Below are 16882 nucleotides of genomic sequence, written 5' to 3' on the forward strand. Positions count from 1 at the left end.
CACCATAGGAATGTATATCATAGGTATGTACGTATTATAGGTATGTATAGGGAAAGACAGTATATATAGGCTTGTTACTCTGCACAGTTTCAGGCATCCACCGGGATCTTGGAATAGATCCCCTGCAGTTAAGGGGACTCCGTTGTCCTTACTCCTCGGGTATGGCCTGCGAGTCTCTGCTGGATGACCAGCGTGTTCCAGCTGGAGCTCAGATTCCCCAGCACTGTGTATCCCTCTGGAATCTTTGTCAGCCATGGGCCTCCAGCAGCTGCCTCTGTGTGTGAATAGCTTGGTGCTCCAAGGACCTGGGGGACTTTCTCACAGACCCGGTGGCTCCGTCTTCTTCCCAAGCTCCAGCCCCCTTAGCAGCACCTAATTCGAACGCCCATTCGCTTCACCCACCAATGCCTCTGCTTGGGCTCTATTGCCCTCCCTGTCGTTTGGGAAATGCCCCAGGAGGAAGGGAAGGGAAGGGAAGGCTCACCTCGCACGCTCCTCTTCTCTGGAGGGCCTGAGCCCAGCATCCATTGCTGTCTCATGCCAGAAAATCAGGGGCTTCGGAAACTTTCTTCAGCTTTGATGATTCTCTGTGGCAGGGAGGGAAGTCTGACAGTGACTTGCACCTGAAGTCCTTAAAGACCCCTGTAGGAGTCTGGGACTTACCCTGCAGGGATGAGCACCATAGCAGGGATCTCAGAGGGCCATACCCAGCCCCTCTCCAGGCCTCCGTTCCCCACCCAGGCCAATGCAGGGCTGTCCTGGAACCTGGAAGTGCTCCTGGAGTCCTCCTAGCCCTGGCTGGGACCAGAGAGGGGATCGGGAAGGAACCGGCCCTGAGTGTCCAAGTGCCTGGCTCCCCACTGCGTCCCGGCTGGGATGCTGGCATCCCTTCTCTGGGCCGGCCACTGCCATTTAGCCAGGCTCCTGCCTCTGTCCCTGTTGGCTCCCAGCAGACTTCGTCCTTGTTTGGGAGGAGGACCTGAAGCTAGACCGGCAGCAGGACAGTGCCGCCCGGGACAGAACAGACATGCACAGGACCTGGCGGGAGACTTTTCTGGATAATCTTCGTGCGGCTGGGCTGTGTGTAGACCAGGTACGTGGAGGCGGTCATGGGCAGGGCCCTAGGCCCTGCGTCCACTCAGTGACCCATGACCTTGCCGCATGAGGCCTGAGGGCATGGTGTCCAGAGTCCCAGAGCAGATCAGGCCCCAAAGTCCTGCTGGATCCCCCAGCCACCGTGAGCTCCTCCGTGTGGCTAGGGAGCTGCTGTCCAGAGGCAGAGGTAAACATTGATCCCTCCTGCACACTCAGCTCTCTCATGGAAGTCGGAGCCCTCAGGGTCACCTGAAAACTCTGACACTACTTTTGCCATTCACCTGTCCCATCTCCAACATTAAAGCTTTTGGGTAGGCGTGTCATTTGTGTTTATGACTCTCAGTGTGCTTATAGAATTAACAGCTTAAAAAGTCCTTTCACATGTTTGCTTTCAGTGATAATGGTAGGTACCACTTAGAATCATTTAAGCAACAGGTCTGGGGAGCGTGAGAAACAGGAACTAGGCGTGAGGATGCTGGGTGTGCGGGCACAGGCAGGCGCAGGTGGGGCTTGGGGCAGCTGGGGATTGGGGTGCAGAGCCCAGCTCTCACCCTGCTGTGTCCCCCGCTCATTGCCAGGTCTGTCCAAGCGGCTCCTTCCTTCTCTGCCCTCCTCTGACCACCTTCCTCTGTCCCCAGGAGCAGGCTGTGCTGTCACCTGTCCTCTCCCTCTCCACAGAGTAATCGATCCTGAGTTTTATATTCATCCCACTTGGGGTTTCTTTACCATTTTAGTGCCAACTTTACATCATCAAGCAATACAGCCTGGCTTTGTCTGTTTGAGATTGGCAGAGCTGAATCATGTGCGGGGTCATTCCTGCGGGCCTCACTGCTGCCAGTGACTGCTGCCCCGGGGCCCACCCTTGCCTTGCCGCAGGCAGCTCTCATGTGAATGCCAGTCTTTGCTTATGGATGCCGTGAGAATGGGCATTTGACTTGTTCCCAGTCTGGGATGATTATGAAAATCAGCTACTGTCAATTCATTCGTGTGTGTGTGTGTGTGTGTGTGTGTGTGTGTGTGTCCTTGTGCCTGTGTGCAGGGACTTCTGGGAGTAGGGGTGCCGGGCCGAGGCATGTGCATATGGCCAACCACTCCCCACGTGGTGGCCCCATTTCCACCATCGGCAGTGGCCTGAGGCCCCTTGCTCTGTATCTTCTCAACACTTGATACTGCAGACTTTTAACGTTTTACCAACCAGTTGGGATATAGTGGTGGCTCACCGTGGTTTGTGTGCTTGTTTGTTTGTTTGTTTGTTTTTGAGAGAGAGTCTCGCTCTGTTGCCCAGGCTGGAGTGCAATGGCGAGATCTCGGCTCACTGCAACCTCCACCTCCCGGGTTCAAGAGATTCTTTTGCCTCAGTTTCTCGAGTACCTGAGATTACAGGCACCCACCACCATGCCCAGCTAATTTTTGTATTTTTAGTAGAGACGGGGTTTCACCGTATTGCCCAGGCTGGTCTCGAACTCCTGACCTCAGGTGATCCACCCGCCTCGGCCTCCCAAAGTGCTGGGATTACAGGCATGAGCCACCGCCTCTGGCCTCAACCAGGTTTTAATTTGCATTTTCCCTGCTTCTTAAAGAAGTTGAGATTTTTTTTTAACTTTTACTTTAGGTTCAGGAGCACATGTGCAGGTTTGTTATATTGGTAAACTCATGTCACGGGGATTTGTTGTACACATGATTTTGTCACCCAGGTACTAAGCTTAGTACACAATAGTTATTTTTTCTGCTTCTCTCCCTCCTCCGTCAAGTAAGCCCCAGTGTCTGTTGTTCCCTTTGTGTCCATGACTTCTCATTGTTTGGCTCCCGCTTATAAGTGAGCATATACAGGATTTGGTTTTCTGTTCTATGTTAGTTTGCTAAGGATGATGGCCTCCAGCTCCATCCACGTTCCTGCAAAGGACATGATCTTGTTCTTTTTTACGGCTGCGTCGTATTCCGTGGTGCATAGGTACCACATTTTCTTCATTCAGTCCGCCACTGATGAGCACTGAGGCTGATTCCATGTCTTTGCTGTTGTGAATAGTGCTGCAGGTCGAGCATTTTTCACATTTATGGTCCATTTATGTTACCAATACTGTGAATTGCCTTTTTGTGTCTTTTGCCCTTTTTTCTATTGGGTCACTTGCCTTTCTCTTTTTTTTTCTTGAGACAGGATCTTTTTTCTTTTTTGAGACAGAGCCTTGCTCTGTCTCCCAGGCTGAAGTGCAGTGGCGCGATCTCGGCTCAGTGCAATCTCCGCCTTCCGGGTTCAAGCAATTCTCCTGCCTCAGCCACCCGAGTACCTGGGACTACAGGCACCTGCCACCACGCCTGGCTAATTTTTGTATTTTTAGTAGAGATGGAGTTTCATCATGTTGGCCAGGCTGGTCTCGAACTCCTGACCTTGTGATCCACCCACCTCGGCCTCCCAAAGTGCTGGGATTACAGGCGTGAGCCACCGCGCCAGGCCTAACGAGACAGGGTCTTGTTCTGTTGCCCTGGCCGGAGTGCAGTGGTGCAGTCACGGCTCTCTGCAGCCTCAATCTCCCGAGGCTCAAGCCATCTTCCCAGCTCAGCCTCCTGAGTAGCTGGGACTACAGGCCCACACCACTATGCCCGGCTAATTTTTTGTAGAGATGAGGTCTCACTTTGTTGCCCTGGCTGGTTTGGAACTCCTGGGCTCAAGCAATCTGCCTGCCTTAGCCTCTCAAGTCACCTGCCCTTTTTTTTTTTTTTTTTTTTTTATACAGGGTCTGACTCTGTCACCCAGGCTGGAGTACAGTGGTGTGATCTTGGCTCACTACAACTTCTGTCTCCTGGGTTCAAGTGATTCTCCTGCCTCAGCCTCCCGAGTAGCTGGGATTACAGGTGTGTACCACCACACCCAGCTAATTTTTGTATTTTTAGTAGAGACGGGGTTACCCTATGTTGGCCAGGCTGGTCATGAACTCCTGACCTCAAGGGATCTGCCTGTCTCAGCCTCCCAAAGTGCCGGGATCACAGGCATGAGCCACCACGCCCGGCCTCACCTGCCTCTTCCTTATTAAGGCTTAGGAGCTTGTTGTCTGTTCTGGACACTTAGCCATTGCTGGTGGCGTGTGTGACAGACATCTTTCCCCAGTCCTGGCTGGCTGTCCTGGTCATGATGGTGTCCTGGTTGGTTTTAACCTGCTGTGGACTGAGTTAGTCCTGCATCCGACTCCCCTCCACCTTCCATGCCTTTCTTCTCTCACCCACCTTCTCATTCCCACGTTGCCTACTCCTTGTCCAGAACACACAGGGAGCAGCCCCTACTTGCCACATCACCCCACCCCAGGGTGCCCCTCCCTGCCCTGCTCTCCCTGGCTTCCTTCCAGTCCTTCTCAGGTGTTGGCACATGGAGCCCACAGAGCTAACAGCCACCCCGCTCCTGAGTTTGGATCTGCTTCAGTGTCTGGGAGGTGGAGGTGAAAGACACCTGCTTTTATTATGGACAGAGCTGATTGGGTGGCGTGGTCCCATGAGTTTTCAAGGTCATCATCCAGACTCGAGCAGGTTTGCCCTTTAGTTGAGGGCAGGGGGGACTACTGCAGGGGACGCCGGTGGCCCCAGCACATTGCCCAAAGTGTGCCTGGTCTTCGGTCTGCAGGACAGTTCTCAGCTCTCACAGAACATCACGGCCAGCTGGGGGCCAGGGTCTGCCCTTGACTCTGTTTCACTTCGCCCAAGGTGGGGCCGGGGCTTTGGCACTTAGGGAACCCCAGATGGCTGTGAGGGCTGAAGGCCACTGGACTAAAGGGGGTGGTGCTGAAAAGCAGTTATGCACTCAGAGGAGGCACTTGTGCACTGGACTGAATCAGATCCCTGTCTCAACCCACCCCGGGCTCCAGGAGCACCTGTCACATGTTGGCACACATGTGCACATGTGAACATAGACAGTAGTGCTCACCTATATGTACACACACATACACACGGAAACATGTCTGTGCACAGCATGCATGTACACCTGGTGACTGATCAAAGGTGAGGCGACCGTTCGATGTTGAAAACCAAAAGCTGGAGGCACTGCCCCTCAAGCCAGGAGGTGGGCGTGCGTCAGCATAGTCTGGCCAGCAGGGCAAGGTTCTCCCTAGCCTTAGGGGAGGCTGCAGGTGACGCCGGTCCCAACAGCGTGCTGTCTGCAGCAAATCTGTTGCTGGGGCCGACTCCCAAACGGGGCTGTCGAGGCCCGGTTGGCTTTCAGAGGCGTATCCATGGGAGTAGGTGTCATGTATCAAATAGGAGATTCAAAGTCAGCTGTTACCACGGCTACAGAAATGCCAGTCTTTTCCTAAGAGTGCGAATGGACACACACATGTGCATACGTGCACACATGTCCCCACACATGCACCCTCAGGCTCTCACGGAGCCCTGGGTGCCTACAGCAGGACGTCCAGGACGGGAACACCACAGTGCACTACGCCCTCCTCAGCGCCTCCTGGGCTGTGCTCTGCTACTACGCCGAAGACCTGCGCCTGAAGCTGCCCTTGCAGGTACGTGGGAGGCATGGGGACAGAGTGGGCCTGGAGGTCCCGGTCCCCACACACTGCGTTCAGCTGCCAGTGCCGACAGCCTCAGGAGGGCTCCCTGCTCAGAGGCCTCAGGGGCTCCTCCTACCCACCCCGACACCAGGCCCCAAGAAACCTCACTGGGCAAACAGGGCAGGTGGTGGCATCCCCCACAGTGGGCTCCCGGGAGGTGGGGTCGGGTGAACAGTGCGTGTGCACTGAGCTGACCCCTCCAGGCCCAGACCCCCGCCAGGCCACCTGCTGAGGGCCCTGCCTATGGACATGGGGTGGAGAAGGCTGCCTCCAGGTGACCTCAGGAAGATGGGCCTGGACGTGGGTCCGCCACCCACCGCACTGGCTGGCCTGACCCTCACTGCATGCGGGTGGCAGAGACATGCTACTTACCGGTTCCCACCCCTTTTCCACTTGAGGGTCTCTGGGCTACAAATTGACAAGCTGAGCAGCCTCAGAGCCTGAGGCCCTGAGAGGGGAAGGGGCTCACCTGGGCCCTCACAGGGTCTACCACGCTCCTTCCCTCTGCTGGAGCCCCTTCGCCCATTGCCCAATTTGCAAACTTGCACAACCTCCACTCCCACCTGGGGCATTTGCCCTCCTCCCGGGAGTGGGAGGAGCCACTGACGTTTCCTTCCAGGAGTTACCCAACCAGGCCTCCAACTGGTCAGCTGGCCTGCTGGCATGGCTGGGCATCCCCAACGTCCTGCTGGAGGTTGTGCCAGACGTACCCCCCGAGTACTACTCCTGCCGGTTCAGAGTGAACAAGCTGCCACGGTAAGGCAGGGGCTCTGCCAGTCGGAGGAAAGAACAGGAGTGAGTGGGAGTCGGTGAATGAGTGAGCGGAACTTGGTGCTTCCCCAGGACTCTCCTCACCTGGAGTTTTCGGCAGGGAATCTGAGGCCAGGTGCGCACGCTTATCGCGTGTCTGCATTTCCAAATGCCGCTGCGTCAGCCGGGCTGGGGCGGTTGTGCTGCAGGACAGATAACCCCCCCAAGGCCCAGTGGCTGGACACGCGAGGTCTAGTTCCTGCTCAGGCACACATGTGGTGGGGCGGCGCGGTACCTGCTCACCACGGTCTCTCAGGGCCCGGGCGATGGAGGCTCTGTCTCATCACAGCGTCCCCAACTGTGGAGGTAGAATACAGGGACACGTTTGGCCCATGCTGGCTCCCTCCTGGAAACGACACGTGTGTCGTCCACACACATTACTACTGGACAAAGCCAGTTGCACTATGGCACCAGGCCTACAGACTAGGGGAGTCCAGAAGTGGCAGGGACCACTGTCGGGGAACCAGTGCTGAAGGCGGCCTTTCTGCCACACGGGATGCCTCCTTTTGGGGCTGGTGGGAAATTCAACCTCACTCCGTGTTGCCCCACCTATGGCTTCCCAAGATTCTGGTTTCCCAGGGAGGGCCCCTACCCAGTCACTGTCCGCACTGCCCACGAGCACCCTCGGCCCCATGACGGAGCTTCAGGGTGGCACACGGGATGGGGCTCCCTGGCCAGCCTGGCCCTCTCTACACCGCCCTGCCCTGTGCCCAACCACAGTTTGCTTCCCCCCACCCTGTGTGTGGTGAGGGGTTCTGGGTATCTGGGGGCCTGCTGTGGCCTCCTGTTCCTGGGGATGTGAAAAGGCATCATCGGGAGCTGCTGACCTGCCGGGGAGCCAGCTGCTTCTCCTGGGGCGAGGGCTGTGTCCGCAGGCCTGTGCTCCTGCGTGCGCGCCGGCACCCGGGCCCCAAACCTTCTGCACCGTTCACATGCCCACAGCTTCCTCCAAACCTTCTGCACTGTTCACATGCCCACAGCTTCCTCGGGAGTGACAACCAGGACACCTTCTTCACAAGCACCAAGAGGCACCAAATTGTGAGTGGGGGTTCCCTGCCACGGGCCCCAAACCCTGACCTGGTTCTGAGGATCCTGCCAGCCCCCAGCCTCCATGGATGCAGAAAGGCCTGCTTGAGACCAGAGGGCCGAGGCCTGGAGCCTGGAGGCTTTGGAAACTTTAGAGGCTGACCTCACCTCGCTACACAGGGCAGGCCATGGCCTGGGATTGGGAAGGGGTGGGGAAGGGCCCAGTTCCCCTCCGGGACCCCAGGGCTCAAAATAGATATTGGATCTATGGACACGTGGGACAGCCGAGACTAGCCCCAGGCAGGGTGGGTCCTGCTGGCTGGGAGCAGACCTGCCCTGCAGCGTCGGAGGAAGGGTGGCACCAGGCGGGGCAGGCCCAAGGCACCCCGGCAGGAGGCCTGTTCCTGAGGCCTACCCAGGAGAGGCCCTGCTGACCACCACGGGGCACACAGTCATGTGGGCTGCCCAGGTAGGGGGCAGGGCACACCCTGGACACAGCTGACTACCAGGCTGCAGCGTTCACCGTCACCCAGGGTGCGGGTCCAGAGTGGGCTGCGCACGGCCAGGCAGGGGCCCAGCTTCAGGTGCAGACTCGACTCCCACATGCCGTGTGGCTCTGGTCAAGGACTCTGAGCCTGCACAGTGGGAGAATGAGCACTACCCTGGCACAGGGGCGTCCTGCGTGTGCGGTGGTGACACAAAGTCCCAAGCCTTTCCATCAGATCGCTATTGTCACCAGAAGGCTGAGGGAGGCCGTCCATGGCCTTGGCCTAAAGACAGGCTAGCTAGGACTTCCCTGTTCTGCTATCACGTGACAAGTGACCTGCACCATCCTCCACATCCCCTGCAGCTGTTTGAGATCCTGGCCAAGACCCCGTACGGCCACGAGAAGAAAAACCTGCTTGGGATCCACCAGCTGCTGGCAGAGGGTGTCCTCAGTGCCGCCTTCCCCCTGCATGACGTGAGCTCGGGGGCTGGGGGCTCCAGCCTGGGTATGGGAGATGAGTCCCCTTGGGTCCTGTTGGCCCCCAGGGAGGCGGGTGTGGGGCAGGCATGGTCAGCCGGCGTGGCCACCCAGGAGTCAGAACACTAAATGCACACACATGCGGCGATGTGATCAGGCCATCCCGTGGCCTGTCCGGGGCCTCAGGTCCGGCTCTGCGGGGACTGCAGCCCACACTGCGGTGCCCAACACGGGAACAGGCCGGTCCCTGGGCTCTAGATGCTATGGCTCTGTCTCTCTGGGTAGCTTCTCTTGCTGGGAAAGACAGGTCTCCTATCCCCCTCCAGAAGCTGGGTAAACTGAGGCAATGCCAAAGCAGGCACTGACCAGGGCAGCTGCTGCTGCACCTGTTCCTGTCAGCCTTACCATCATCCCTGAGAAAACAGCCACTGTGGGGAGCAGGAGGCCATTTATTCCCCCACCCGCTCAAGGCTTCCCCCTTGGCCGAGCAGGGGAGGGGCCTTGCAGGCAGCCAGGGCATCCGGGGCCTGGTCAGGCCTGAGCCCACTGCTGCGTGGCCAGGGGTCCAGTCCTGCCCCAACGCCGTCATGAGGGTTAAATGAAAAAGTGGGTGTGGAAATGCCAGGTGTCCCACCTTGCTGGGGTGGCTCCTCCCGCCAGCCAGGGCCCAGGATGCACAGCACAGGACACGAGCCTGGGGACTCTCCAACCCAGAGAAGGTGCTGGACCCTGGACCACCGCCACTGGCTTCTCTCAGGGTGGCCTCTCCAGGCCCTTCCCCGCCCTGAACCCTCGAAGTCCAGGAGTCAGAGGGGCCTCACCACACATGTCCCCTCCTCAGAGAGGTCCTCCCGGACCACCCTGTACCCACCCCTCCACATTACTCTATTTTTTCTTCATGGAGCAATCCCAGACTCCCAGGCCTGTCTGCCCATGTCCCACACTGAAGCCCCTGCACCTACAACAGTGCCCAGTGGGGTCAGCTGGGGGAGCCTCCTACCCACAGGCCGCTCGCCCCCAGGGCCCCTTCAAGACGCCCCCAGAGGGCCCGCAGGCCCCACGCCTCAACCAGCGCCAAGTCCTTTTCCAGCACTGGGCGCGCTGGGGCAAGTGGAACAAGTACCAGCCCCTGGACCATGTGCGCAGGTACTTCGGGGAGAAGGTGGCCCTCTACTTCGCCTGGCTCGGTGAGTCTCCCCCGCTGCCCCCCAGACCACCTGGGTTCCCCCAGGTTGGTGTCAGGTTGTAACAATTTGCCAGTCCGTGCCCCTGGAGGGCAGCGTGCGTGGGGGCCTGGACGGTGGGCGCAGCTCTTGGCTCAACCAGGCTGCCCTCCTGGCTCCCCCCAAGCCCACTCACTCTAACTGGGCACCATGACGATGCCGGGCCCTGGCCTCCTAATGCTCCAGTAACAGTGCTGAGTGGGGGTCTCTCCTGACTCCCTCCCTGACTGTCACTGGCCCATGAGGCCCTGGGGCCACCCCAGGAACTTCCATCCTAGGGAGGTCGCCCCTGCCTGGGTCCAGGCCAAGCCTCTTATCTCCTCCAAGCAGACCAGCACTTTCTAGATGCCCATCTGCCCCAGGCAACCCCAGAGCTGTTCCTCCTGGGTCCTGGCTGCCCTCACCCCACTCAGCTCTTGGCACCCTCCCTTCCCCATCCTGGGTCAGCCCCAACCCCTTCATTCTGTGCCCCAGAACTTCCAAAGCCCTTTCTCGTCCCCACACACAGCCCCACAGTGGACCCAGACAATGGAGCCAGCCAGGGCAGCGGGCGGGGCCGGCAGGCATGGAAGGGCAGCTGGGGCACAGCATCAGGGCAGAGGGACAGCTCCTGTGTGCCAGGACTCACCCGGCCATCTCAGGGCCTGGAGCAGCAACCCTGGGACAGCACGGCCAGGCTGGGGGCTTCTGGGAGCAAGCAGGGCCAGGGCTGGATCTGGGCTCCAGGCAGACTTGCATTTCACAGCAGTCACTCTGGCCAGCAGAGAGTCAGGCAGGAGACAAGACACCAGGCCCGGACTGAGTCAGGCAGGAGACAGGACACCAGGCCCAGGACTGGACTAGCCCTATGGGAGGCAGTGGGGGTACATGCTGAGGGCCTGGGGTAACTGAGGGATTGTGGCTGTGGTCAGATGAGGCAGGGGCCAGGGTGGGGGTTGGGTGGTGGGGAGGGAGGCACCTGGAATGACTCGTGGTTTCCCTGGGGCTGGAACACGGGTGGGCCCACACCTCTGTGGTGGGCAGGACGTAGAGGGACTTCTCTGTCCGTCCCGGGCAGGTTGGTTGGAGTGAGCTGGCTGAGGAGAAGGCATCCAGAGGTGGAGAGCCTGGTGGGCTGGAGCCCCAGCAGCACTGGTGTTGGGGTCAATGTGGTAGGGGTGTCCAGAGTCTAGGGCAGAGGCCCAGGAGGGTGGGCCGTGCCAGAGCTGCCAGGGAGAGCTGTGTACCTCTTGGCCTCCTCACATAGGGCCCCAGCCCCCAAGCTGGGCTGAGGGTGGTCCCTAGGGGACAAGCATGGCTGTGCAGACCCCTACCTGGGGCCCCCAAGCCTGGGTTCCTGATGGTGGACCCCTGCCATCCTCTCTACAGGGTTTTACACAGGCTGGCTCCTGCCAGCGGCAGTGGTGGGCACACTGGTGTTCCTGGTGGGCTGCTTCCTGGTGTTCTCAGACATACCCACGTGAGTGTTCCCTCTCCACAGCTCTGGGGCCTGGTGCTGGGCCTCCAGATGGGTGTGGGGCGGGGGGACCCCTAGGTGCTAGGTCCTGTGCAGACAGCTGGTGCTTGAGGTGATTGAGGTGTGAGGTGAGCACATGCCTGTCTTCAGGAGTGTCACAGAGGGCCTTGTGGACATGGCTGAAAGGCTGGCAGGTGGACAGGAGTGCTCCCAGGCTGACAGGTGGACAGGAGTGCTCCCAGGCTGACAGGTGGACAGGAGTGGTCCCAAACTGACAGGTGGTCAGGAGCGCTCCCAGGCTGACAGGTAGACGGGGCGCTCCCAGGCTGACAGGTGGACAGGAGTGCTTCCAGGCTGACAGGTAGTCAGGAGTGCTCCCAGGCTGACAGGTAGTCAGGAGTGCTCCCAGGCTGGCACAGGTGGATAGGAGTGCTCCCAGGCTGACAGGTGGACAGGGGTGCTCCCAGGCTGACAGGTGGGCAGGAGTGCTCCCAGCCTGACACAGGTGGGCAGGAGTGCTCCCAGGCTGACACAGGTGGACAGCAGTGCTCCCAGGCTGACACAGGTGGACAGGAGTGCTCCCAAACTGACAGGTGGTCAGGAGCGCTCCCAGGCTGACAGGTAGACGGTGCGCTCCCAGGCTGACAGGTGGTCAGGAGTGCTCCCAGGCTGATAGGTGGACAGGAGTGCTCCCAGGCTGACAGGTAGCTAGGACTGCTCTCAGGCTGAAACAGGTAGACAGGTGTGCTCTCAGGCTGACACAGGTGGATAAGAGTGCTCCAAGGCTGACACAGGTGGACAGGAGTGCTCCAAGTCTGACAGGTGGACAGGAGTGCTCCCAGGCTGACACAGTTGCACAGGAGTGCTCCCAGCCTGACACAGGTGGGCACGAGTGCTCCCAGGCTGACACAGGTAGACAGGAGTGCTCCAAGGCTGACACAGGTGGACAGGAGTGTTCCCAGTCTGACAAGTGGACAGGAGTGCTCCCAGGCTGACACAGGTGGTCAGGAGTGTTCCCAGTCTGACACGTGGACAGGAGTGCTCCAAGGCTGACACAGGTGGACAGGAGTGCTCCCAGGCTGACAGGTGGACAGGAGTGCTCCCAGGCTGACACAGGTGGTCAGGAGTGCTCCCAGTCTGACAGGTGGACAGGAGTGCTCCCAGGCTGACACAGGTAGACAGGAGTGTTCCAAGGCTGACAGATGGGCAGGAGTGCTCCCATGCTAATTTTATTGGCACTCTTGTTTATTATAATAATGTAAGCTTTCTTATAATATTAATAAATGGGCTTGTGTTTTAGTTTATCATGGAACTGAAATTCAGAAACTTAACTCAGACATTGTCATGGCATATATTTTAAAACAACTATTTTTTTTAAGAAATGCTGGGCCTGGCAAAGGCAGTGGTGGACAGAGAGGACAAGGGAGAGAGGACAAGGGAGAGAGGACATGGGAGGCGCCTGGCTGGGAGGAGCAAGCAGCCCCCCTCCCCCATTAGCTCCCACCCCTCCGCTCCATGCCTTGCAGGCAGGAACTGTGTGGCAGCAAGGACAGCTTCGAGATGTGCCCACTTTGCCTCGACTGCCCTTTCTGGCTGCTCTCCGGTGCCTGTGCCCTGGCCCAGGTAGGAGAAGAAGTGGGTGGGGTAAGGGATTTGAGAGTCGGGGATGAGGAGGGCAGCTCCCCTCGTCCTGGTCCTGGCTCTGCCTGCACCAGCCCCTGTCCTGCTTGTCACCAGCTAAAGGCAGAACGCTCCATGAGCTCCTTAACCTTTGTTCTCTCGCCTGGAACTGGGGTTACACCCGGCACACACCTCCCAGCACTTGGCAGAGTGGCCCATGTTAGTGCTTCCCACTTGAGGACACCCCACACCAGGACTCTAGCTCTGGCAGTCTGGGGGCACCTGGCCCTTGGCTCCAAGGCGGACAAACCCTGGAGACCCCAGGGCACAGGTAGAACCAAAGGTTTGGACTTCTGAGCAGAATTCCCAGCTTACAAGACCTGGGCAGGAGGCTCCTGCAGTCTCTGAGCCCCACTGTCCCCCCTCCCGCCTGGCATGCTTCCTGGGTCTGTCCACCTTCCCAGGGGCCTCAGGGCCTCACTTGTACCCCACATGCACTGCACCCAGAGCCCTTGGCACTACTGATGGGCCAGACGCCGTTTGACCTCACTTCTGGGAATCCACTTGGATGTTTCCTAGGACCACAAATGGGGACTTAAAACAGCAGAAGCTTATTCTCACAGACCCGGGGCCAGAGTCCAGAATCAAGCTGTTGGCAGGCTTGGCCACTTCTGGGGACTCAGCCCCAGGCCTCTCTCCTGGTTTCTGGTGCTGCTGGCAGTCCTTGGTCCTCCCTGGCTTGTGGCCGCCTCATTCCAATCTCTGCTTCCATCTCCACCTGGCCTTCCCTTCTGTGTCTGCGTGCTGGTTCTTCTTCTCCCCTCTTGTAAGGGTTTGTCCAGAGTACTCTCATCTGGAGATCCTTACCTTACATCTACAAAGGCCCTTATTCAAATAAGATTACATTCTGAGGTTCCCAACGAACATATCTTTTGGGGGCCAGAATTCAACTCACTACAGGTCATCCTCTGGTTCCAAAACTTCATGTCCATCCCACGTGCAAAATACACTCACCTCATCCCAGCATCCTCCAAAGTCTCAACCCCTTACAGCATTAACTCTAGGTCCAAAACCTCATGAAAATATCAGCTCAGAAAGTCCCAAATCGCACCCTCAAAGTCAGGTGTGGGTGAGACCTGGGTGTGAGCCGTCCTGAGGCAAAATTCCTCTCCCTCTGTGGGTCTGTGCTTCCAAAACACAGTCGGGGGGCTGGGCACGGTGGCTCGCGCCTGTAATCCCAGCACTTTGGGAGGCCGAGGTGGGCGGATTACAAGGTCAGAAGATCGAGACCATCCTGGCTAACATGGTGAAACCTCGTCTCTACTAAAAATACAAAAATTTAGCCGGGCGTGGTGGCGGGCGCCTGTAGTCCCAGCTACTTGGGAGGCTGAGGCAGGAGAATGGCGTGAACCCGGGAGGCGAAGCGTGCAGTGAGCCGAGATCGCGCCACTGCACTCCAGCCTGGGCGACACAGCCAGACTCCGTCTCAAGCAAACAAACAAAAAATACACAGTCGGGGGATGTGTGTGGGATGCACACTCCCATTCCAGGAGGAAGGAACACTGGAAGGAACAAGGGGCCTCCAGTCCCAAGCAAGTCTGGACGCCCCCGCTCCCTGCCACAGGCCGGCCGGCTGTTCGACCACGGCGGCACCGTGTTCTTCAGCTTGTTCATGGCACTGTGGGCCGTGCTGCTGCTGGAGTACTGGAAGCGGAAGAGTGCCACGCTGGCCTACCGCTGGGACTGCTCTGACTACGAGGACACTGAGGTGAGCCACCCCCACTGGACCACGGTCACACCCGGCGAGGGCCGCCACTGAGCACCGGCTCCCTTCCAGGAGAGGCCTCGGCCCCAGTTTGCCGCCTCGGCCCCCATGACAGCCCCGAACCCCATCACGGGTGAGGACGAGCCCTACTTCCCCAAGAGGAGCCGCGCGCGCCGCATGCTGGCCGGCTCTGTGGTGGTCGTGGTGATGGTATGCGGTCCCCCTGTCCTCCACTCACGCCTCCATCCTCCTGCACCATGTGGGGTGGTTTTGTCCCCCATCTCACCTTGGTGCCGTGGCCAGATGCCTCCTCTGGGCACAGAACCCTCACTCCCCGCAGAGAGGCCCCCACGTGCCGGGGCTCGGCCGTGGGGTCCCGGCTGAGAGCAGGTGTGAGTCATACGGAGGGCCTGGGAGGGTCTCCCCGTGGGTGCGGGCATGGGGCATTTTTCAAGCAAGGGGGTTGGTTTCAAGGAAAAGAGAGGCGGGCACCCCAGCAGGGCCGTTCACTGCACCCTGTCTTGCCTTCCAGCCAAAGGGCTTCCTAACAGGACCCCTCACACCCCTGCCAAGATGTCAGGAATCCCCAATTCCTGGGATGGGACAGCTCTCTTAACACTCACAGTGGCTGCCTTGACACCCAGATGTGGCCCAGCCTCTAACTCTAACCCCACCCCACCTCTGCCTGAGCAACTCAGCAGGAAGGACATAGCCTGGGAGCACAGCCGGGGCTGGAGGCAGGGGCCTTCCTAGAGGTGGCAGTGCTGGGGCCAGCAGTGGACGAGAAGAGCTGTCGGGGCCATGGCCTGAGGGTGCTGGGGTGCCCAAGACACCGTGAAGGGTCTCACAGGCCTCCCTGCCCCTGCAGGTGGCCGTGGTGGTCATGTGCCTCGTGTCTATCATCCTGTACCGTGCCATCATGGCCATCGTGGTGTCCAGGTCGGGCAACACCCTTCTCGCAGCCTGGGTGAGCCTCTGCCGCCTGCCTCGGGGGGCCCTGAGCAGCCCCTCATCCAGCTCTGACGGCCTGTCTCCCGTTAGGCCTCTCGCATCGCCAGCCTCACGGGGTCTGTAGTGAACCTCGTCTTCATCCTCATCCTCTCCAAGATCTATGTATCCCTGGCCCACGTCCTGACACGATGGGGTGAGTGGGCTGAGGCCGGCCAGGCACTGACCAGGGACCCACCCTGCCGGCCGCCAGCCAGAACGTGACTTTCTCACTCACTGACACACACGGCTCTCATTTCTATTTCTTTCTTCTTTTTTCTTTTGAGACAGGATCTCACTCTGTTGCCCAAGCTGGAGTGCACTGGCACGATCATGGCTCACTGCAGCCTTGACCTCCCAGGCTCAAGGGATCCTCCTGCCTCAGCCTCCTCAGTACCTGGACCACTGTGCCCAGCTGAATTTTTTTTTTTTTTTTGATAGAGACAGGGGTCTCACTGTGTGGCTCAGGCTGGTCTTGAGCTTCTGGCCTCAAGTAATCCTCCTGCCTAGGCCTCTCAAAGTGCTGGGATTACAGGCATGAGCCACAGCACCTGGTTTTCTTTCTCTTATTTTTTGTTTTTGGCACCCCAGGTGGGACACAAATAATCCCTGGGTTAGGAAGCCAGTGCTCCCTATTTCTAAATGTGGTACAGATTGGAGTTGTCTGAGCCTCCCCAGAGGCCCCCTTAAAAGAGCAGTGAGCAGGGCCTTCCTGGAGATAAAGGACCCTGGGGGCACTCCAGCACCCAAAGAGTTCTCGCCCCTCCACAGGGCCCCCCTCCAGGCTGCGAGGTCCCCCAGGTGGGAGATGTCCCTCTAGGATAGGGCCGCTGAGCCTCTGTTGGGTGGCGTGGGGTATCAGCTGCTGGGCTGGGCAGCCACCTCTCAGTTCTTCCCTCCCACTTCCTCTCCCATCAGTCTTCTCTTTCTCTGTCTCATTTCCTGAGGACAAACACTTACGACCAACCTATTCATTCCAGAAGCTGCTGCTTCTCACCAGCCCTGCTCTAGCCCTGGGGGTGAACAGTCTTGAACAAAAGCTGGCAGCCCCGCCCTGGAGCCCAGGTTCTAGGAGAGGGGACAGAACTGGCTGCCCGCACAGCTACAGAGAATGGGAGAGGGCTTAAGTGCTGAGGAGGAAGTGCCTCCTGGTGGGTGGCCAGGGGAAGGTGGGTGTCAGGGAAAGACCTTTGCAGGTGGCAGGTGTCTCAGGGAGAGGTTCCTGGTTCTGGACGGCCAAGGGTAGGGCTCTGAGGGGAGCCACCCATTTGTTTCTGCAACTGTGGGGTTGCTGTGGGGTGTTGAGCCTCCCTCTTTCCCTCCTGTAACCTTTAGCCTTTTATGCTCCTGCCTCCGGCACCTGCACTGGAGCCCAGTCCGCTGCACAGCCTTGGC

At 58.9% G+C, this 16882-nt stretch overlaps 1 protein-coding gene across 2 annotated transcripts in view; it reads left to right on the forward strand.

Moving 5' to 3' along the window:
• ANO7 (anoctamin 7) overlaps positions 1 to 16882 on the forward strand; it is a 38002-nt gene that overhangs the window by 6171 nt on the left and 14949 nt on the right. The window contains exons 4-15 of one of the 2 annotated variants that reach the window (XM_055109315.3): positions 951 to 1093; positions 5481 to 5588; positions 6256 to 6392; positions 7427 to 7484; positions 8323 to 8433; positions 9458 to 9623; positions 11028 to 11118; positions 12642 to 12738; positions 14360 to 14503; positions 14573 to 14710; positions 15369 to 15467; positions 15542 to 15644. In XM_055109315.3, coding sequence (XP_054965290.2) covers positions 951 to 1093; positions 5481 to 5588; positions 6256 to 6392; positions 7427 to 7484; positions 8323 to 8433; positions 9458 to 9623; positions 11028 to 11118; positions 12642 to 12738; positions 14360 to 14503; positions 14573 to 14710; positions 15369 to 15467; positions 15542 to 15644 — 1395 coding nt within the window. Of the gene's footprint in view, positions 1 to 950; positions 1414 to 5480; positions 5589 to 6255; positions 6393 to 7426; positions 7485 to 8322; positions 8434 to 9457; positions 9624 to 11027; positions 11119 to 12641; positions 12739 to 14359; positions 14504 to 14572; positions 14711 to 15368; positions 15468 to 15541; positions 15645 to 16882 lie in introns of those variants that run through there. The other variant, XM_034955560.4, reaches the window with a different exon arrangement.

The sequence above is a fragment of the Pan paniscus genome, chromosome 13, assembly GCF_029289425.2.
Source record: "Pan paniscus chromosome 13, NHGRI_mPanPan1-v2.0_pri, whole genome shotgun sequence".
Taxonomy (NCBI): Eukaryota; Metazoa; Chordata; class Mammalia; order Primates; family Hominidae; genus Pan; species Pan paniscus.